The sequence below is a fragment of the Paramisgurnus dabryanus genome, chromosome 10, assembly GCF_030506205.2.
Source record: "Paramisgurnus dabryanus chromosome 10, PD_genome_1.1, whole genome shotgun sequence".
Lineage (NCBI taxonomy): Eukaryota > Metazoa > Chordata > Actinopteri > Cypriniformes > Cobitidae > Paramisgurnus > Paramisgurnus dabryanus.
Window position 1 is genome coordinate 21,753,350 of NC_133346.1, and position 24,017 is coordinate 21,777,366.

The window sequence follows — 24,017 nt, forward strand, 5'->3', positions numbered from 1 at the left end:
ACAATTTACAACTTTTTTTTTTATATATTTCGAAGAAACCTGACACATTTTCAAAATGACATGACAAACCTGAAAGAACATAATTTGGAGATTCTGCACATGCATTTAAAATCAAAGTATTATGCTTCTATTAATGAAATTAACATTTAAAAAGCATCTGTTGCGGTAATGATACATAGGTTTCGGAAATGAGGTTAATTATTTCGGTAATGAGAATACGTATACTAGCCTGAGATTGTGTTAAAAACAAATTTTAAAGTAGAAAGTCTGATAATATTTACAGCATCATGTGTTCAAGTTCAAAACTGTTTTATTGTGTAGTCTTTGAAAAAAATATTAAAGAAAAAACATGAGAACAGGAAGGCTTATATTAATATTCCTTTGTGTCATATTTAAGTCCCCATTTATGCATTTAACATACTGAAATAAGATGGTCTTGATGACATATTCTGCCTACAAATGCGAGCTCTGAAGGCTGCAGCCATTGGATTGAGAAATGGCCAGCTAATGTCAGCTAGATATCACAAAACATTTGTGTAAATAAGATGAAAAATATTTCCTTGCTGGATATGATTTGGTCTTCTGACCTTTTACCATTCTGTATCTGTTTCGATGAGAGAGAGAGAGAGAGAGAGAGAGAGAGAGAGAGAGAGAGGCTGTATCCGAAAGTTTAGACAGCTGACTTGTTCCCTCGCTGCCTTATGAGACAATGACTTTGGCTGCATAATGGCAGCTCCGAGAAATGCTTTAGGACAGACTTCATAGGCAACAAAATTGAATTCAGGTTGAAATGTAAGCAGCCCTCTCTGTGTTCCGGGATGTCGCAAATCTGCTTGTGGTGCGGAGGTCTGATCGACCCACCCAATTCACACGAGCTCTGTGTGCTCCACCCAAAGGCGGCAATTGTTGGCTCAGGGTGTCCCTTATTGTGAGGATCTCCCGATGAAGGTGCTCAGGACCCGGCTCAACATCGCCCTTGGAGGTTTCTTACTGCAGTGTCCCACTGCCGGCAAAGAGCCGCTGGTGGTCGTCCTCCCCTCGCTCAACCGGTTCAGTTTGTCGCCGAGAGCCTGTGTCCTGAACCGGGAGCCGCCAGGTCTGTTTCCTTTGGGTTTCCGGCGGAGGAAGATGAGATGTCTCTGACAGCGTTGGATGGAGACTGGGACCAGGCTCCACGTGGTGCATCAGACACACAGCCATCCTTCTAAAAGGAACTGGTGCGCATTCTCTTTAAAGCCATGCAGGACTTGGAGATTGAGTGGAGCACCCCACAAGAACCCCAGAGAAGCAAGCTTGACTTTTGTTTTCTTCACTCAGGCCGCCCCGCTGATGCTCGGAGGAAAGTCACCAAAGTGTGGGCTACCCCTCCCCCCATTTTTTTTCTTAGTTAGGCTACCTGTGTATTCCCCCCATCAAGGACGCTGTGGCTGCTCACCTCTGCCCCTTGTCCACTTCCTTGGATGGTGTGGCGCAGCTTTGAGGGTAGTGAAGCCTCATGACAGCACACCTGTCCGAAAAAGCATACCCGCGCCGAGAGAGGCTCTGTCTGCATTGCACACTATGGCGGTCCTACAGATCTTTTAGGCGCAGGTGCTTAAGGCTCTGGATGAGGGCAGCACGGATCTAAATACCTTCAGGGATCTGAGAATGGTTACGGATTTCACGCTAAGGGCCACGAAGACCACTCATGGTGGCCATGCACAGTCAGGCCTGTTTCTCCATCCGGCCTGTTTGGTGACACGGTGGGCACAATCACGGAGCATTTCTCGGAAGCGGTGAAGAGCTCTAAGGCTATGAGGCACTTCATACCTCACCACCCTGTGTCTCATGGACCAGAACCGGTGGTGCATCACAAGAGTCCCTGGCACAAATCCTCCAGTATATGATGCAAGAAACTGGGTCCTGGGGGACTGCCGTCCGGAACGAAGCCGCTCAAAAACAGAGCATTTTTCTCCTCAGTTGGTTTTGTGTTGCTCGCCCCAGGGCCCTTCCTCACATAAGCGTCTACAACACGCCCCCCCCCCCACTCTCGAACACGACCCACATGTTGCGAAGACAGCAGAGGCGGAAAGGGTTAACGCACAGTCCTAATGAATTGCGCAGCAACCCGCTTTCTGTCACAGCGCCGGGCGCTTTTTGGCCATCCTCTCTGGTGTCTGTGACTCACACACTGCGCAGAAAGGAGGTAGTCTCCCTTTGTCCCTTGCCCCCAGGCAGCAATCTGACGCTGCAGATTTTTTATTTTTTTTTGCTAATTACACCTGCTAGTAACATCTCCAAACCTAACCTCTCTCTCTCCTTCCTTCTGTACTCCTCTAGCCATTCTGGGTTGCTGTTAAGTTTCTCCCTGAACTTTGTCAACATGGCCTTTGCTAAAGCTTTTTTCTCACTTGCTGACTGTCTACAATGAAGCATCATAAAGCAAACTATCAACAGTTATTACATTTTAAATTTATATTAAATTCATAAGAGATATTTAAATGTAATAAACAATATGCTTAAATTCTCATTTCCGAAACAGAAGTTCTCTTTACCGCAACTGCTATTAAATGGTTGCGGTATATGAGAATGGTGTTGCGGAGGATGAGGTACCCCAGTATGTTTTGCTAAAAATAGAGAAGCCACGTAGGCTTTGCTCATTTTTTATTCAGAGCATATAATTAGACTTTAATAAAGAACATTTTCATAAAAAATTGTAAATCAAACAATTTTCGAAATGTAGAAAACTACCTGTTTCGGTAATGATAATCAAAATGTTGTGTAAGCATTCTGACAAGAGAATATTTCAAATTTAACTGGAAAGATATAAAGAGATGATCTTACCTGGTAGCCATCTTGAAGTAACTGGTCCATGTGCTTGGTCACTCAAAATCAAACTTTATTAAAATTCTGTATGTGTGCTTAAACTGTTCTCAAAAAGTGTTGCGGAGGATGAGAACATCAGGCATGGACACATCAATTTCCTAATTTTTCTTCATTATTATTATACATGAATATTCAGTAAATTATTTTTCTGTCATCTAAAGTAGTCTAGCAAAACATCCATTTATTTTTTTTCTAAATATTTTTGTTTTAATATGTTTAAATTACAACATAACACATCTTCAAACACAGCCGGACGCATTGCGGTAATGAGAATTTCAGCAGAAAATGAGATAAAATTGACAAATTATTAATTCTTATGTTGAAATCACACATTGTGCAAGGTAGAACACAGTATTGTGTTAATTTTGAGGCTTTTTAATATTACTATATTACACATTTTATATCTAAAATCATTAGTGCCGTGGTGTTTCAATGTTTTCGTGAGAATCACCCATACAATGTAGCACAGTGTACAATGTAGCATGTGGCAACATGCTTATGGTTTGACATCAATGTACCTGATCATTAAATTTTATTTTTAGGGGCAGTGTACAGAACAACATTTTTAACAAAAACGAAAAACGTTCTATGCATTTTGTCTTTTTTGATTACACAACAATAGCATTTTATGTTGCTGAAAATGCTAACTTTTAAAAACAGGTTTCAAAGTGCAAGTTTTTTATAAGCCGCTTTTATCATTTCAGTGTAAACAACAAAAAAGCCAATCTGTGAAAATGATGACATCATACACGGTTCATTACATGTGCAATCTACAGGCATGCGTAAGTACTTGACAACCATAACTACAATGGTGGCCTACAGCAGGGTTGACCACAGAGGCGCCTCAGCAGATTTCCAAGGGAGCCTCAAGATGACTTAAAATTATAAAAATTGGACAAAACAAGCATTCGAATAAAACAAGCAAAAATCAAGATGTTTCTTATTTTGTTGGCCATTTTAGTAGCAAATATACATCTGTCTGGTCAATCCAAGCTCTAGTTTATTTTATTTGAAAAAAAATAGCATTCAAATATTGTTGTTGGCAACTAGGGGCCTTGAAGTGAAAAAGGTTGGGAACCACTGGCTTACAGGACTGGGTTTGCGCTACACAAGATACCAAGTTTAATTTAATGCCTCTCTAACAATGTTAACAAAATTTTGCCACGTTAAATTACAAGGTCACTTGTAGTACCAAACCTATATTATCACCTATCCAAACAAAACCGCTAGATGCTTTCGCTAACTTGATTGTTTTAACTGTTTTATACCAATTAGAAGAAAGTAGGGCTGGACGATTAATTCAGAAACTCTAACTGACCTTATTTTATCATGTCGGTTATTTCAGTTTTTATTCCTGTTAATACTTTCCTCTTAAAACAAACTACCGTGTGAGGTTACGTGACTCCACCCTCGTCCAGAAAGTTGCATAGAGAAACACGGAGGAGAACTCAAACACTGTGTTAACTGAGCAGCAGGATCTTCTATCTAGTCCCAAGAATAATGCAATACTTTATGTACAAGTACTTGCGCAAGTGCCGGCACCCCGTGAAAAAAATACGGAATGTGGGATCGGGTTTTTACCGCACATATGCATGACATGACAATCCTGTTATGTCACCATGTACTCAGTTGAATCCACCGATGGGTCTACACAGCCAGGGTAAAGTCAACACATCTTACTCTGAACGCGAGAAGACACCCCAAGCGGGTTTAAAATTAGACATTGCAGAGATAAGAGATAGAGAGAACGGGAGAACTTTTAGCCTACATTAACACCAAAAACATTATAGAGGCTGTTTACACTTGGCATTAACATGCGTTTTCGTTGATCGGATCACAAGTGGACGACGTTAATGCCATGTGTAAACGGTGTTCAAAACATTTTGAGCTCGTCCACTTTCGACCACATTCAACCACATCCAGAGGTAGTCGAAACCACTTTCGATCGGATCCCTTTGGAGTTGCGGAACGCATATGTGGTTGAATGTGTTCGAACAGCCACACGCGACCGACTTCTCTCCGCCCATTTATCTAATCTGAGGTATTAAACACAAGTTTTACATCTTTTATTGCATTCTGGCGTGAACATACGGTGAACAGCGCTATTTTTAGCCTTTCATTGATAAACCTAAAGCGGCTGATCTCCGTAGTTTCGTTTTGAAAGCGTGTGAAAGTTGCGCGATCCTATTTCATCAATTGCGCTAAAAATTCAGAGAAAGCTCTTACATACACACGTACAAAACACTGTGCAGCATGTATACTTGCTAAACAAGCAGTGGACTCCAACATAATATTAGTTTGCGTCCATATAAACTCATAATTACTCCCGCTCGCGTTTGAATGACAGCAGAGAGACACGCCCACCGTCTCACTGACCACCCCCTCACAGGTTTCAGGACAGATGCGGTCGAAAGTGGACAAAAGAGACGGATTTAAATACCAGGTGTAAACGTAATGTGTCTCTCTCGTCCACTTGTGATCCGATCGATGAAAACACATCTTAATACCAAGTGTAAACAGCCCCATAGATGAGAATAAAGGTCTTAGACATAAGGTGCCAAGTTAAGGAAAACTAGATAGAAGACAAGAAACGTGTAAATGATACAAGTATGTAGATTACCCTGCCACTCATCTCATTACAATATGCTATCTGGATATAACTTATTGTATATGTATGTATCTATCTCATGCCAAGTATTAGTCAAGGGGGCTGTATGATTCTTTGATTCATAACTTCCTATTCTGATTATTTCATCAATTGTGCATAATGACATGTGCAGCAACTGTATATAGACAGTTTCAGCAGTAACGACATAAACAAGGTGCTGTCGTGGTCCGTACGTAACTTCCGGTTAACTCCGCTAAGAATAAATAACAAAAAAGTTCTTTAAACGTAGTTTATTTATATAACAAGCAAAAAAACAACACATAGATTACCTAGGAAACCAAAACATTTGTTATTTTCGACAAAGCATTTGTTCAAGAGATCAGTTTAGCAGCTAGTCAGACCATTAAAAAACGAAACCGGAAGTAAAGTTCAGATCCAGACGTGTATCCCGTCAGAGCACGTGCACCCGATGAAACCGTCTATAGGTAAATCTATTTAGTATTTTTCAGTAATGCAGTTATTTTGGGGAAAAACATAAATAATTGCATTGCAGGCTGATTTAAGGTCCTAAATTTTCTGCTTGCGCTCCTTAAATTTTCAAACGTTGTCAGCAAACCATGAAGCAAAAAAGAATAATAATCGTTCATTAATCATAATCGATGTCAAAAGTTAAATTAACCGAGGTTTTAATTTGAAGTTAAAGCAACACTATGTAGTTTTTTTACCTTTGAATAATGTCTCTAAAATTATTTCAGTGATAGAACAACTTTTAACTGGACAAATTGTACTGTTGCTGCAACCTGAGCAGCCTCCTAGCTGCTACAAGCACAATCTGAAAGTGGCGGTGGAGGGTAGGAAACACAGCCCCGCCCCTCCCCCTGCCTGCAGAAGAGTGTCTGATACCAGGCACTGTTGCGCTTTTCAACCACATGGGGGAGCTGTAAGTCATTTTTACATGGAAACTACATAGTGTTGCTTTAAATCGAAAGTGTATGTGTGCATAGTGTTTCTTTGCGAAGTAGCATCATCACGCACAATACAGCTTTTTTTATTGTTTTCGTGGATCTGGAAGTGCAAACAAGACATTTTGGCACCTCAGCGTAAACAGCGTAATGTTGCTTGTTTTCTGCAAAAGTAAACAATGACAAAATGTTTGTTTTGGGGTTAACAATTACTTTACATACTTGGCAGATAACAGAAAGCTTGCATGTTTAAACTACGGGGGAATCCCTAAATCATCATTCTTGCCTGGAGCAACATGCGTAAATCGGTTTGTATCCAAGGACACTGTTGTTTTGAAACCAAAACGGCATCCTTCCTGGTAACGTCATGCTAACTTCCTATTTGTGGAAGTGACAAATAAATACATGTAACTTACAAATGCACAGGATATATAAGAATCAATTTTGCTTGTGCTGGTCGGCAACTGAATGAACAACCAGAGCTCTCGTTCAGACAATAGAAGCAGATGTCACAGGACAGCTGATAAGGACAGGCAGAGACAGACACATACTTGCAAGGTGTGAGGTCCTCAAAGATAAACTGCCAGGATTGGCTGTGCCTCCACGTGCAAACACTGCCCCCACCTACATCTGCGAAGTCTTCTGGCAACTCCAGAGACGACGACATATATTGGGATATAATAATATTTTCATAGAACCTGACAGGTATGTTTTAAATCCAGGTTTTTACCTGGCCACAAGCACAGGTAAGCTGCAGAGCCCGGGCCTCGAGCCTAATAACAAGTCTACAACAATAAATGTCTTTGTCTCATCTACTCCTCTTAGCTAACACACACTCTTTCCGCAAGTTTCCTTTGGTGGAACCTCTTCGATGTTCGACAGGGGTCCCTTTTTATCCAAGATCCTTGGAGGAGAGAAGTAGGACAAAATGGATGTTTTAAAAGTTGACCTTGTAGAGGTCCTCCGTAAAAATTGATTTTCTCCAAGTTGTGACTTTTTGGCATCCACATCATCTGGAAGCTCAGGTAAAGGGAACCATCGGTACATTTCGTTTTTTTTTCTGCCAGTCACAAAATCCCGGGGAGAGCAACTTTGGATCCAAAAGCAGAGGTACTCGCATCCCACTGCTGGAGGTCTTGGTAGCCAGCTGACTACAAAGTGCTTTATCTTGGTTTAAGCTGACATTCTCATTTCCTGCACATGGTTTGTTAGTTTATAGAAAGAACGGTAAGAAGACAGAGAGTTGGGATGCAATCCAAGTCATCTTGGTTGGTTTAGGTGCTTAACCGTTTCAACAAACATACAGCAGCAAAAATACAAACTGACGGAGATGTTTATGAAATGACAAAAAGACGGGCAAAATTTAATAACAGCTATAACCACAAACAAAACACTTGACACTTCAAATGAACGGGAAATTTCACTGTATGGAAGAAAGAAGCGGAAATGTCTAATTTTGATGTTATTTTGGTAACTCTTTAGGGTTGTAAAGAAATTGTTTTATGAAAGAAAGAAGCGGAAAGATTCTTTCTGAAGGTGAAGGACATTATGACATATTTTTGGGGGCGTTGAACTATTAATTAAATAACATAACTTTTGTTTGATCGAACAAAGAAGTGTTTCGGCAAAAGACTACAAAGATTCCACAAGAGTGAAGAGTTATCTATTAGAGGCATACATTGACCCCTGGTCGGAAATGGGCAGGCCATATGGGGAAGCACCTCCAACCAAGTGATAATTTTGCTTGCCTTGACATGCTACCATTTACCAAACAAGAGAGTCATATCCTAGGCAACAGCAACACAATGGGCCCGTCAGCCAGACTGCCAGTAACAGTTGGAGAAAGCTGAGAAAAATGCAAAGGGAGAGAGGAACACCTGCTAATTTACACCTCGGGGCTCAACACATTCCTCTGAATATCCTTTTGTTCCGCAGGTGGAGTCCACCTCCTCCATATCCATTTTATCAGCAGTGGATCATGGGCCATGTCTTGGGTGTATTTAAATGACTGTACTATAAACGAAAAGTTTATAAATTGCATTTTGAAACATTTCATGTACACTACACACCACACCGTTGTCAAAACAATGGGTCTCATTCACTAATTATTGATTACGTTTTTCGTATTTATACGCACAGTTGAACTTGAAAACTTTCAGCCTAATTCACAACACGTGCGTACTCACATGAATTTGTTCGTATACTCGTTCTAACTGTGCGTTCACACCAGAGGCGGAAGAGGCGCTTGAACATTTTGAGTTTACTTGCTTCATTCGCGCGTGAAATTCTAGTCATTTGAGACATTCACAAATAAATTTGCATCATGGGAGGGGCTTATATAGTTCAAATTGAGGAAACTAACCAGATTGTTCAACCTCCTCACTCACTTTCTTCCAAACAAGAACATTTTAATTCCTGTAAAAGTACGAAGATGTCTTGTGTAGCGGTGATGATTGTCCTCGATTGTTGTTTTGTTATTCTGCTTTCACTTGCTTCCTGTAATCACGTCACTGCTAGAGCAAGCTCCTGATTGGTTAATGCAGCGCGAAAATCAGCCAAAGTTCAGATTAAGTGATTTTGAGTATACTATTATAAACTTGCTCGGCTCCAACAAATCAATTTCTAAATCAAACCCCAGGCTAACTGCACTGCTTGACATCAATTGTTTCTTGAAGATTCCACTGTTAGTAGTGCATGGTACTGCAAAGAATACACCATGGTTGGGAAATTACTTTCAAAAGACGTCTGGAATGAAGTTATAGAAAGAACGGGGTTTCCCGCAGCACTTTTCAGTTCGGGCGGCCCACCTAAGCTGGGATACCCTACCACCTTAACTAGGTCTTCCAAAAAAAAAAAATCCACCAAAGCCACATGGCGAAATGAGAGAAAGACATGGTCAGTCACTGTCTGAAGGATAACTAGCCTGTTGATAAAACATTTAATTCATTAATAATCTAGTTTGTGTTCATTTTCTGTCATAGTTTCTTCAAAATTGAGTTTTATTTGAGTGTTTTAAATAAAAATATTTTTATCATGATGCATACGCCCCGCCCCTTCGATTGCCACGCCTCTGGCCCGCCCACCTGCACAACCCTACCACCTTAACTAACACATTTTCTGCGGGAAAACCTGGAAAGGCACAAGTTAGGAGAAGGCTACAAAAAATTTTTGAAGGCTTAAGCTAGGCCTATCACTAAGAAGTATAAAGCATATGGAACCACCAACCAATGGCCTAGATGAGGCCGTTCATCAAAACTGGATGACCAAGCCAGAAGGACATTGATAAGAGAAGCTACCAAGAGGCCAAAGGCACTTTTAAAGAATTTACGGCTGGGTCTGGTTGGTCTATGCATGTGACAACTCTTACAAAGCTGGACTGACATGGCAGGGTGGCACGAAATAAGTCTTTCCTAAAAAAGTGCCACACCCAGTCTCATTTTCTCTATGCAAAAACACACTTGGAAGACTCTGATGCCATTTGGCAAAAGGCGCTATGCTCTGACGAGACCTTTCTGAACTGAACTCCAAGTGCTATTTTTTGTCGAAAAGCAAATCCAGCACACCATTTGGAGGGAAAATGGATGCTGCCAAGTACATTCAAATTCTTGAGGAAAACCTGCATCCCTCTGCTAGACAGCTGAAGACGGGCAGGTCATACACCTTCTGATACAGCCAAAGTAACAAGGAAATGGCTTAAGTATACGAAGGTGAAAGTCCTTTAGTGGCCAAGTCAGAGCCCAAGTCAGAGCCCTGACTTAAATCTCTTAGAAAATCTGTGGATGGACTTGAAGAAAGCACCCTATTGCCACTTACCTTTGAATTTGACTGAACTTGAGCAATTCTGCGAGGAATAACGGGGATATATTTCCCAATTAAGGTGTGCTAAGCTAGTACAGACATCCAAAAAGACTGATGACTGATTACTTTTGTAACTCTGTTATTTTAGTTTTTGTATTTATTTGAAGAACTGTTGTTTTTTGATGTTTTTCTTTCATTGGTTTGATGTTGTAAAATTAAAATTGTAAATAAAGCTGCAAAAGTTTTTTTGGAATGGGTTTTAACAAATTATTCACCCGTAATTTTGTATTTATTTTTATTTTTATTTTCAATTATGCAGCCCTAACTAGAATGCTTTACTGTTTCATTACTACATTTAACTTTTTCCTGCAAGAGTTCAACAAACAAGAAAAGGTACAGATATATAGCATTGCACTGTTACTGTTCATATAGTGTAAAGCGCTTTGGATGGCCATGGGTCTATGAAAGCGCTATATAAATGCAGTCCATTTACCATTTTACCATATAGTCTTGAAAAATTCTTACAAATGTGATATTCACTCATGAACTGTATAAACAAAGAAATTGTGATCCAACTGTGTATAAAACTAAAAAAAATGACTGAAATAGCGCATCTATTAATAAACCTCTCCAGGTTAAAGTGATGAACTGTGTAAAAATAGCAGAGCTGTAAGATACGACTTTGATAGACAACGGAGTGAGATATAAAGGTATTTGTTAACTCAAGAAAAGAAAAGAACAGTGTGATAAAGTGTCCTTCTGATAAAAGGAGGAGGGGATGAGAGTTTATTAATGAGCAAGAGCTTTGAAGAGGAGCCAAATCGTGCCCACTGCCCGCTGGCTTCATCTGCCAGGGGCATTAGACATCCCCCTTCTGCCAGTACAATGATAACCATTGAAGCCGACCCTCTCCGGCCGGCCGCCAGCAGGGAAGAGACTGTCATTTAACGAATCAGACTGTGCCGGCCGAGACCTGACGCGTACATTGAAAATCTGAGGAGCAAAGGAAAGACTTTGTCGTCACTCACCGCTCTCCAGACCAGCCAGCGATTGTCGCTCATTCAAACAATTCAAATAAGCAAAACCCGGGGGCTTTGGATGATTTACTTTTCATAAAGAAAGCACACAAAGTGACTGGCCACCGACCAACCTTTCCCATGAATCAGAACATTTAACCCCTCGCTTCCCCACCGGCCGGCTGCTGCGCTCCAGAAACGACTCTTGGGTGGGTTACTTCTAATTCGTTTTTCCAAAACAGACGCTGTGCGGCTTCTGGCGAGAGTGGAAATACCATCCGTCGAGTCCCACTGATTTTCTGACTTTTTAATGCACGGCTCAGAGTTTTATAATCAAGCGGTATAATGTCAGTGTTGCATGGAGAGGTCCAATGTCTTCAAGGTCTCACAGCAGATTGCTAAAGCAGAGTCTGTCTATAATAATACCATATCACGTTTCAAGGAGGATAGTTAGGAATATTAGTTCTCCAGGTTTCTCCCGAATCCAAATGCGGAGCTTACCTACATTTTAGGCTGAATCATTGAATGAATGAAAGTTCCATTATACGTATTAATCACCGAGCTGATGGGATCCCGTAATGGTGGAATCCGACATAAGTGGCAAAACGGACAAATTGTAATCATACTATTTTCTATGTCCTGAATGACCAAAATGAAGTAATGAACTCAGGACCACAAAGTCGAAACCACCGGTTTGCTCATAAATGTACAAATCGAACCACAACTAAAGCCCCAAACCACAAAAATGTGTCTCCAACCGCAAGTTAAGTTAACAAACACGTTGAGTACTTGCTATAAGTGAAATTACACTTGATTATCAAAGATTTTCCATTTGTAAAAGCACTTGGTTAGATTTGAGCTTGAAACGCTACATAAACTGAACGTTTTGTTAATAATATAGAAGAATACACAGGTTGGCATTGTCACAAAGCTGTATAATCTCATACTGGACAATGACATATTTTAAGGATTAAACTATAATAGGTTAAGTATCTCTTAAGCTACAAATTTTAAAAAAATGCTCTTAATGCCAATAGGTGTTAAACTAAAACATATTTAGCACTTTTAGGTGCTAAATACTTTTCCATGAATAGCAAAGACTAAAAGCATATGCTATATGTTATATAATATAAAGTATAGCACTATAGTGGCAAAAAATAAGCACATTTCTGTCATCAACATTATGCCACAAACACTTTCGACTTGGCTACACTTGTTCTGAGCTTTGAATATTTCTACACATCATGCCTGCAAGTAATAAACATGCTTAAACGAGTATTATGGATCCTGTATTGTTATTTTTTATTTATATGGTAACACACAACGATATAAATTCAACAAATACTGCTGAACGAGTGCCTCAAACCGTTCCCTGCAAATGCACCATGCAGGGCAGACATGCTACAGCGGGCTGAGATCTGTAAACTTACAGCTGCCAAGACTTTGACTTTCCCATCTGGCCTCCAAACAAAAGAGCCTGTGCTTTACTGATCGCAGCGACCTTTTCCTAAGACGATGATAGAGGGGCGGATTATGACAGATGACAAGTGTGGTCAATCAGAAACTGTCTCTGTGGCCAAAAAAAGGAGTCGCTGGTGTGAGATTGCTGTTTGGGCCCCCATTAAAGACGACACTTCTATTGTGCAGGAATTTAACTTGAAGAATAAGTGAAAGGGGCAGATAATGACACAAAGGCACTTAGAAATGACTTGTGTCAAAATCAGAAGGAGGAGAAGCTTACTGCAATGTCAAGGGTTAAACACTGGCTAAGACAAAGCCATTTTGGGTTTTCCAGCTGTATAGTGGGTGAGGTGAAGGATCTTGCATTACAACTCTTATCATTTACTCACTCCCATGTTGTTACAAACCTGTATAAATGTCTTTGTTCTGATGAACATGAAGGAAGATATTTTGAGAAATGTTTGTTAACAAACCGATCATGAGCCTTATTCACTTCCATATTATAATTTTTTCCTACTATGGAAGTGAATAAGGCTCATGATCGGTTTGGTTACAAACATTCTTCAAAATATCTTCCTTTGCGTTCATCAGAACAAAGACATTTATACAGGTTTGTGACAACATAAGAGTGAGAAAATGATAACAAAATGTCAATTTTTGGGTGAACTATCTATTTGAATGGGGCAGTTTCCAAGACAGGGTTTAAACTAGGTCTCAGTTATATCAGGACATTAGTTTTAACAAACATTCATTGTATAAAATATACCTTGCTATTGAAAGTAACCAAGGGGACTATTTTCGGGCGCTGCGTAATATCACTATGCCTGCTGCAGCCATGTTACATCAGCAAAGTCCTTGATTATTACACCAAATTGAGAGTATAGTTTCTAGCCATATCTGCCTAGAAAATCGCAACTTTAAATTTTCCGTCGGTCTTAGTACATGATGTAACTACAGAAGAGTCAAGTTTTAAATAGGAAATATATCGAAACTCTTTGGTTATTATTTTGTGCGACGCTAATGTTCTAATCAGATTCAGTGGAATGTGCTTAGCTATGCTAAAAGTGGAACCGCCAGACCCGGAGATCGGCTGAATGGATTCCAAAACATTAAAAATCAAATGTTTAACTTTAGGGTAGCTGGAAAATGAGCATATTTTCAAAAAAAGTGTAGTGTTCCTTTAAGGCATCTTAAAGGCGTGGTGCATGATTTTTGAGAAACGCTTTAGAAGTCGGGCAGAATACCAAAACACACTTGTAGCCAATCAGCAGTAAGGGGCATGACTACTAAATGACATTTTTGCCTTAGCTGCATATGTGTGGGGCGGGTCTATCAAAAGAAGGTCCAGATTCTATTGGGGTAGGGGCGTGTTTGTTTAGGTGATTTTAAATGTCAACATTGTCTTTCAGAGATCATGCACCCCGCCTTTAAACATCCCTTTTACCCTGGGACTAGGATAAGCCCTGTCCAGGAAACTGCCCCTTGGAGTTTATAGGTGTCTTTACTATTTGCTTTCTAAAAATGACTGACAGCATTATTCAGTAATGTGCACTGTTGGAAAAAAGGTCAAAAATGGTCCCTGGCTGTCACTGGGGCGGTACCCTTTAAAAAACTTACACTTTTGTATCTAAAGAGTTTAGAATGGAACCACAAATCGATACCAATTAGTACCTCAGATGGTACATATTATGAGATTTTAAAGGGTACTGCCCCAGTGACCATTTTAACAATTTTTGTATGACAGTGAACACTACACTTTTTTGGGAAAATCTGAACGAGGTCTATTTGTGTTTAAAATTGAAGACATTTTGTTCCATATTTACAATTGAAAAAAACTAGTTTAAAGAACAGGCATTTAAATGATATTTATTTTGCAAATTGTAATAAAAACTGGACTGGACTTCTAAATTTATTCAAAAGCTTTGTGTGAGAAACAAAATGAAACTGAAGATGTAATTCACAAAAAAACTTCAACTCCAGTGAGCTCATAAAAATCACTGCAACCATTTCACAAAGTCAGCGAGTTAAACGGATCAGTCTGATTTAATAATAAATCATTTCGATCATTTTAACTCTCATGAACATTCCAGTCCACATTCACCGAAACTGCATGGAAACAACAAATACCACATTAAACAAAGTAAAGTCATACGTATTTAAGACAATATGAGGATGACTTTAAAGTATGAAAGTTTGACCATTAGATTTTTTATTTTGTAAACGGTTCCCAAGCATGTTTGCTTTTACCTTAGTGCTTTTTACAGATTCAATCTTCAATTGAAACTGTGGTATATCACTCGGGTTTAAAATGAAAATATTAAGATCGTATGGCTGTATCCCAAAGCCATATGGAAGCACTTTGTATTGCAGTAATGCCTGTCGGGTTTAGCGTAAGTGGCGGCTACCACGTGCACTGTGTCAGGACTCCCATAAGCATGCTGCTATCTTATTAATAAGTGTTCACCTTTTCTCAGAAATTTTTATGTGATCACTATAACAAACAAACAGATGACACATTAAAGGGAACATTTCACAAGACGTTTTTTAAGACGTTAAATAAATCTTTGGTGTCCCCAGACTACTAATGTGTAGTTCTAGCTAAAAATACCATATAGATAGCAGTGCCATGGTTGTATAGTGCATATTAAGGGACAGTATTATTATAGCACTTAAACATGGAAAAAGTCAATTTCATAATATGTCCCCTTCAATAAGCATGCATATTTTTATGTAAAAAAAATAAATTGAAATCTATAAACCTTTAATTACTAGAGACTGCAAGTGAACCCTTATGTCTACGGTACAGCATAAGCATGAAAATGCAGCAGAAAAAAAAATTCATACAGGTTTAGAACAACATGAGGATGAGTAAATGATGACAGAATTTTCATTTTAAAGTGAACTATCCCTTTAATCTGAATACTATGTAGATTTAATATCAATGTGAGCACATCTAGTAACAATGAAATATTTGTTTACGTGACACAACAAAGTAGCTTACTTTTAAATATAGTGCCATATTTTAGTTACTGTTACTGGCTTAACATCTTTTTCGATATAAAAAAATATTTTAAAAAAGGATTAAACTATTGGATTTGGGTATGGTAATGGGTAAATGGACTGCATTTATGTAGCGCTTTTACAGACCAATGGTCGTCTTTACAAGTTTTGCCTCACATTCATGCACTCATTCATACACCTACGGCAGTGTCAGCCATGCAAGGCGCCATCCAGCTCGTCGGTAGCGGCTAGGGTTAGGTGTCTTGCTCAATGATGGAGCCGGGGATTGAACCATCAACCTTCCAATTTGTAGACAACCTACATGAACCACTGAGCCACTGCCGCCCTGCCCCGCCTATGACTTCAAGGTTGGACCTTGCAGTGTGAGAGAGTGAAAAAACTAAAAACTGTGTCCATATATGCATTGCATAATAACAACAGTGTAGGTTTTTGATTCAACCACTAACAATCAATAAACGAACCTGTTTGGTTGTAGCACCCTGAAAAGATCATGTTTTCATCAGCGATAAATATCGGAAGCCTTTTCTAAACCTTGCTGAGCTTGACTTGGTTAAAGAAACATCAAGAAAGCCAACAAGGAAATGAAATACTATCTTAAGAAGCAGACATGGATCCAGAGGACCTAGATTTCGACTAGAGCTCACAGACTTTACTCCGACCAACATCAGATCCTTCCTACGGCCTGAGCTTCCTTTCCAGGTGACTGGCAACAGAAGCTTCTCCCTTCACCTAAAAGCTCCTGAAAGCCTCAGCAGGAAAGAGCTCTCGGCTGCAACAATGCTCTCTTTGTCTCGCACCAATACTCTACCTACCAGTCGACTCTTTGATTGCCAGCCAAGACAAACCACTGCGTTGGGTTACAGTTCTTGCAGCCAAACGCCACGCTCGTGCTTAATATACTACAGTCTTTCTGCATTTTGTACCTTGTCAATCAAAGCGGCGAGACTTGGTGGGTTTGACCATTACTTCATTATGTAGGAAAAGAAAGGAGCGTGTTTATTATGATCGGAAAATTATCCAGACACATAACGGCCGATGTTGAGATAAGACAGGTGTGCTTCCAGAAAAGAAGGGAGGGAGTTACAAGGCTTTGCGTTTAAAGCCTCAGTCAGTGGTGAAGTTATGAATCCTTTAATTGCTGTTTTCAAAGGTCACACGATAGTTTCGTGGATTAGGAGATAAACTGATATGCAGCCGTGACGGTGGGTTTGACGTGGAAGAGGCTTTGAAGAGCATCCAAATCTAATTGTACGAGTATGTTTGCATGTACAAGCGCGAGTGCTGAAAATACCCCAAAATCGGAGTGTTTCAGTATTATAGCATCAACAAAACACCAGCTTTCAGTATTAAAATGAATGTGTAACTCATTCAACACTGTGTTTTTTTGGGGGGGGGGAATGTACGCACAGCCTTGCAAAACATAATTCATTTGACTTGTACATGTACACAGACATTTGGCGCATGCACATTGCCACAAAAGCAACAAATCTCCTGTAGGGATCAACCAATATGGATTTTTTTAGTGCCAATACCAATTTTTTTCATCAGCTTTAGCCGATAACCGATATGTGCTGCCGATTTTCTTGAGCCGATATTTGAAGCCAATACTGCTTTTGCTCGCCCAATTTAAATCATAAAAATGACACCAATTGACACCAAAATGATGATACCAAATGTTACAAGTCTCAATTTAAAAACTGAACTTAAAAAAAAAACTATAATTAAAAAATAGTAAAAACAGGTGAGGTAGAACAAGTAAAAGAGTTAATTGCTGAAAATACTGGAAATAAATATTTAAGCATAAATAATTACACTATTGCACACAGTAGCAACAAGCAAGCAGCATAATAAAGTGCACACTGTACTATACATCATTTTAAAAGAAAGCAACTATTTACAACCTAGTCGTTTAATGCTTAGGTCTAGTGCACTTAACTTAATCTCTTGTGGAGCAAATGGCTTTCCTGAGAAGATAAGGAAAATGTAAACAGCAATACTGAACAAAAACAAAAACTACGACATATATTTATGGAGATGAGAAATAAAAACCCGCCCCGTCCAGCTATGATCAGCTGTTCGGCCAAGCATTCGATGTTGTCATGGAAAGGTCAGTTGTTTTTTGTCACATGACCTGCGTTCGCTTGTGGCATTCTGAAAAGCTGACATGTTTTCCTCTCACCACGGCATCAGCGCGCCTGGACAGACAAGCGCGCTGCCTCGCATGTGCGTCGCAACCGCGTCACTTTTTTTATGAGCACGCAGCCAAATCTCAGCCAGGTGGTCACTGAATAAAACTCCAACAAATACTACTGGATCACGCCACAGAACAACGTCGGCATTTATAATCTTATGACCAGTGTTCGTTACAGGTGCTATGGATGCCTGTCTGTAAATAATGCCGGGGAAAAACTATCGGCGAATGTAGCAGCCTCGTATCGGCCGATGCACATAAAACCCGGAAAAAATCGACTCGATATATAGCGGCGCACCGATATAGCAGTCAATCACTAATCTCCTGGGCTACATACTACATTTTCCTGTATGCGGATGCGTGACTTATGGGTACAAAGTACATGTGGTAACAAAAATTCAGCAGGTGAGCGGTGTCCAATGGTGCACGGTGTCCATACAGTGTGCGCATACTATTTCGATGACGAAATTAGCGTCACGCGTGGACCCTTGCGTATGTGTAAAAAAGGAACTATACTTCTAGCTTTAGGGCGACCTGGGCCAATCAACACCCCTCCAGTAACATGCTTACCACAAGCCACAAGGTGACAGGTTTATGATCAGATCCCATTTCACAAAATCTAATTCAGTGTTTCTTTTTATATCAAAATGTTTAACTTTTCTTAAAATCGAAAAGAAGCGTATACAGAGAGCTTATCATTAATACTCATAATTAATGTGCGGTACCTTAAAATATGCTTCCCTTCAATTTGAAACGCATACATTTTATTCATTTAAAAAAAATCCTACCAACCCAACCCAAATCATTTGAACTTTGTTCTCTTTGCAATTGAGCAAAATAAATGCAATCATAAAGCATTATTTTGGGTGTGGAGTAAAGTCAACAAAAGAGCCCTAGAAAACCCTGCAGTGCCCGAGATGTTCAAACAGATTTCTAATAAAATATATTGCAGAAGCATGTTCACAATTAATCTCTTTAACGCAACATAGAAAATTATAGTCTTGTGTCTCTTGAGTAGCGCTGGGGTTGCCAGGTTGGCAGGAGGGAGCTGTTTTTTCCCCCGCTGGGGCAAAGTCATTTGATTTGTGAGCCACATTTTTCCTTCATCTTGAAGGTCCTGGCTATGTCCACTGAAGTGCATCCAATAGGATTTAGGAGCGTTTTAGTCATGGTTCTGATCGACTGCAGGTGTCATTTGCCTTTATCAACAAACAAATGATAAATCTAAGGTATGGTCAAGCAGACAACAAACTGGTGTCCCAGTTTTTGTTTATGTTTTATCCATCACAATACATTGATGACAATCACAATATGTCTTTAATTGTCAATCCATTGCCCTTAAACAAGACTTTTAACTTTGCTGGTAACAAAGCATTGTATGTTTTAAGTAAATTCAGAGAAAAACTGTCCATGTGTGGCAATTTCATGTTTCTCCGTGCATGTTAACACTTTTTTCTGTCTGTTTCTGATAATTTAGCCACACATTTGATAGTAGTTTTTTTATTTAAACCTCCTCAATTGCAAATTTAAAGTTAATCCCTAAATGAGATTTAAAATAAGGTTTAAAAATAATCTGGGTTTACTGTAAAATTTTATCTGGAACAAAATGATGGCTTAAATGTAACCTTGATCTTTTTAAACAAGACTTAAAGTTTGGTGCAAAAGAATTATTAAATAAATAAGCCTTGATTTAGCCTAATCTTTGTTGGTGCAACACACCCCAGTGTTGTTGAGATGTAGTAAGTGTGGTGTATGCGATCCGACACCATTTCAAAATGTGATCACTAGTCCTCATACAGGGTAACACATCTGCATGTCACTGCCACTAAAAAACTTCCCAGAAACAATCTCTCAACTTTTTCACTAGCAAATGCAATACATAGTGGAAAGATAAAAGATATATCATACTTAAAATATAATAAATATGCTATCAAATATAGGAATAGACTGAAATATTGCATAGACTGACAATATTTGGATAATTCTTTACAAAAAATCTTTCTGTTCCTTAAATGTATTGTTCCTAATAAGATGTAAATCAAATGTCTGACAGACAGTAAAATGACCAACCATTATTCAATTTTCATGTGATGTTAGATTAGGTCAGGTATTCCCAAAGTGTGGTACGCGCACCCCCAGGGGTACGCAAGCTGCCACCAGCGGGTGCTCGAGAGGAAAAAAGTTATGGCGGTATGTTTCTTTAAGTGAGATTTTCCATACAATAAATGAATAAAAACATGAACAGTAAACATTTCCTTCGTAATCGCTTTTATTTTAAATAAAAAAATAGAATTTATTTGTTTTTGATAGAAACGTAGAAAACTGCTACTGAGCTGAGCTGTTTCACCATCAGAAACAGCTACGGTTTCTGATGGTGCAACAGGCGTAAATATTTTTCACAATGTCGGACGTAGCTAAGCCCGAGGTAGCACTTAAACCCAACTTTTTTACATCCCTGGTTATTTGCGCATGATTAAACATGAGTCTTTATGGCAAGAAAACAAAGCTTCGTTGCGTGTTTTTTTTTTTTGGAAGTGGGGATTGGGTGCGCCAACCCGGTTGGGGGTGCGCAAGAAATAAAGTTTGGAACCGCTGGGTTAGGTTGTGTAACACTCTGGCGTACAGCAAAATGTGCCAGATCCACAGAATATATGTATGTATATATGTATTGTTAATATTCAATGTTTTTAATATAAGTACTTATAATGGGTATTTTAATAAATTTTATGCACAATAAATATTTTGTTTTACTAATTTTCTGTTTGCGACTTATTTAAGTTTATTTTACATTTGTGTTATATCTGCCTCATATCGGCCAATCCCATATCAGTCAACCACTAATCAAATATTAACTAATAAACTCTTAATTTCTTTCCTGGCACAAAATAAATCGCTTTAAATTAGCATTTTTGAAATTACATAACATACATAAAAACTTTGTATTATAAATATTATTAAAGTGTATGCCAATGTGACAGGATTTTTGTGAAGTTTTGAATCAAAATGCATCTTTTGTTATAGATTGTATCACAATCAGGCAGGTTAAAGGATGATCAGGTTAAAAGATGATCAGTTAATACTGATTTTTACTAAAAGCTATAGCACAAATCAGCAGAACACGGATTAGAAAACATTATAGTGATGTAAAAGTCATCCCATCTCATCCTATCTATGTAGAAAACATGATGTTAATAGAACCACAGTGCCATCTGCTGAACAATAATTTCATCGCTCTTTCCCTGCATTTACATCTGAGGTTCTTAACCCCTTGTCTTTCTATAAAGTTTTGTATGGTAAGCAAGGTAAACTCCCACAATATAAATGTGAACGGGATTAAATAGCAAAAAATGACATATGCGGCTGTTTCAACAGTAGTTGGTTTCAATCAGCTAGGGATCAAAACACACTTGTGCCTTATTAATATGCCATAACAGTCACAAGTTGTCACATTTATAGCATCTTACTACTACTACCAGGTACAAAGTGAAATGTGTTAAACTAATTGAATTAAATATACCTGCGAGAGGTCTTCTTCACTGGTTCTTGTCCGGTTTCAGTCTTATCCTCCCCCGTCTTATCTTTCTTCAGTTTATTGGAGATGACCTCTCTGACCCTCTCCTTACCCGATTCACCTCTGGCGTCGTCCTCAGTGTCTTCTTCATCATCTGTGTCCTCCTGCAGTGACGAACACTTTTAATCTCTTCACGTACAAAGTGTTTTTTTATTTGATGTTAAGAAGACCAAAGAAAGATCTACTTGATGCTAATTAAAATAAAATTACTGTTAATATAAATACCGTAAAGGCACATACCTTATCAAAATCCCCTTCCACTCTGAAAAAAGGGGCAGAAATCAAAAATGTTATCACATTCTGGACAATTTAGCTCACATCTTTAATTGCATCAAGAAACCAACACACCATTTAATCATAACTTACTTTAATATTAATATATTAACAGATAAAAAGAACATTTATTAGAAGAATAAGGGCTTTTTCTGACCTGTCGATGGCTGGGACGGAGCTTAATTTGGGATCATCCTTCAACAGGTCATGACTGCTTTTACTTTTGCCTTTCATAGTCTACAAGAAAGAACAAGTTGAGTGCACAAATACCTCATCTTCTTCACACTCACAAATCATTTTGTGAATGGAGGAATATTGCTATTGGTTAGAAAGCTTAAGTAACCTGGCTGACTTGATTGACCATTTCTTCATCTTCCTCTGCCTCCTCACCAAACGACAGCAAACTGAAATTTCTAAAAACATATTTAATTGTTTAAAAAACTAAAGTATTATTTGCCTATAACATCATAGCCAACTTTCTATTATACAAAGAAATTATTGACAGAAAATACAAAATACAATCTACTTCTTCCTGCAGAATTTGTGTAAGCTATTATCATGTTAGCATTATTCTCCAATTATACTCTAAATTAAAAAAAGAAAGTTAATTTAAGCTCGCCATACTTGGTTGCCTTGGACTGGGATTTCTTTCCGTCCTCTTTGCTTTTCTCTTTTTTAGTTTTAAGTTCACGTGGTATGATGTCATCAAAGGCAGAATGTAGGACCTGCACAAAACCAACAAATTAAAAAAGCATTTCAATCACGAACATTTACAGTACATTACTGGAGGACAAAACTTACATCTGTGGATCGAACTTTGTGAGGGTTGAGAGGTCGTTCATCATTGTCACACTCCACCTCTGCTAACCGCAGCATGTTATATACGGTATCTCCTGTGACCTGAAACCAAATTCCAAAAAAAGTTTACAAAAATTGCATCCACTGTGACTCGTCAATGTCATACAAAAAAAACACTTATCACCTTTCCAAAAATAGTGTGTTTGTTGTTGAGTTCATCAGCACGGCCCAAGGTGAAGAAAAACTGACTCCCATTGTCATGTGGTCCTGCATTTGCCATGGCAACCAAACCTCTCCGATTGAATCGTAACCTGGAGTGAAATTCATCCTATGTAGGATGACATGCATACATACGATTTTAAACTAAAGATGCTGTGCTATAACGAAGGACTATACACATAACATTAATGCATGCAGACTGTTTATTGCAACAAATTTCTCATAATTAATTTCTCATAAGACAGTTTTGTGAAATGGCAAAAGTTTAACTTACCCTAAAAGGGCGACCGTAGATGGACTCCCCACCTGTTCCTGTACCTGTCGGGTCACCACCTTGAACGATGAATTCTGGGACCACACGATGGAAGATTGTGCCATCATAGTAGCCTGCAATACACATGTGAAGGTTTATCAATAGGCATAAAGCTATTACAGAGTGAGAAAGTGACTTGATTTTATATATTATATATATGTATGTATGTATGTATTTATGTATGTATGTATGTATGTTTAAGTAATTGTGTAAGGTCACCTACCCTCCATGCAGAGCTGAGTGAAGTTCCTGCATGCTTTAGGAGCTTCCTTAGACCAAAGCTCTATGTCAATATCACCAGCTGTAGTCTTAAGTAACACCTATGAGATTAAAAACAAAATCAATTCAAATTCATGTCTGTCATTGTATAGTTAGAAAATAGTTCAAAGAAATTAAAGTCTTTAGATAGATAATAGTCTGCGTATATATTGAGGGATGATATCGTAAAACATCAGTTGATAGTAAGATCTAATACAGAATGTATATTTGTTTATGCCCATGATGCACTTACATCCCAGTAAGTTTGAAATATTGATCAAACTCACCTTTCCATTCGTGGGTGGCTCTTGAATGTATATGTTGCTCATTTTTAGTAAATATATGCGTGTATATTTCCCTCAAAATCATAAAAGAAACGCAGCTATTATCAAAATAAAGCAGCACTTCAGGCTCTTTCGCTATTTTCTGCAGCGTTTGTTCAGACTTCACTTGAAGAGACTAGCGCTCCCTAGCGTAATGGAGTAAATAAGAATGGAAAGGTTCGTGCGGCGCCGCAAGAACCGACATTCGATGACGTAAAAGTACCGCGAGAGCGATTCAAGAAATCTTACAAAGTAGTCTAATTTCGACTCGCTCTCGCGGTATTTTGACGTCATCTGCCTGTCAGTTCTTGCACTTTTTCCAGATGTTGCTTTGAAGCGA

The 24,017-nt window shown here is 38.8% G+C and overlaps 2 protein-coding genes across 2 annotated transcripts in view; both read right to left on the bottom strand.

Moving 5' to 3' along the window:
• The window catches only part of cwc27 (CWC27 spliceosome associated cyclophilin), a 53,632-nt gene extending 29,839 nt beyond the window's left edge, over positions 1-23,793 (bottom strand). Inside the window, exons 1-10 of the mRNA XM_065290335.2 lie at positions 23,642-23,793; positions 23,320-23,416; positions 23,058-23,170; positions 22,749-22,892; positions 22,568-22,666; positions 22,391-22,491; positions 22,110-22,179; positions 21,924-22,003; positions 21,734-21,755; positions 21,440-21,597 (exon numbers count right to left, since the gene is read on the bottom strand). Of these exons, the coding sequence (XP_065146407.1) occupies positions 21,440-21,597; positions 21,734-21,755; positions 21,924-22,003; positions 22,110-22,179; positions 22,391-22,491; positions 22,568-22,666; positions 22,749-22,892; positions 23,058-23,170; positions 23,320-23,416; positions 23,642-23,683 (926 nt within the window). The 5' untranslated portion in view covers positions 23,684-23,793. The remainder of the gene's footprint in view (positions 1-21,439; positions 21,598-21,733; positions 21,756-21,923; positions 22,004-22,109; positions 22,180-22,390; positions 22,492-22,567; positions 22,667-22,748; positions 22,893-23,057; positions 23,171-23,319; positions 23,417-23,641) is intronic.
• LOC135779587 (placenta-specific gene 8 protein-like) overlaps positions 1-24,017 on the bottom strand; it is a 240,060-nt gene that overhangs the window by 152,440 nt on the left and 63,603 nt on the right. The window lies entirely within an intron of this gene.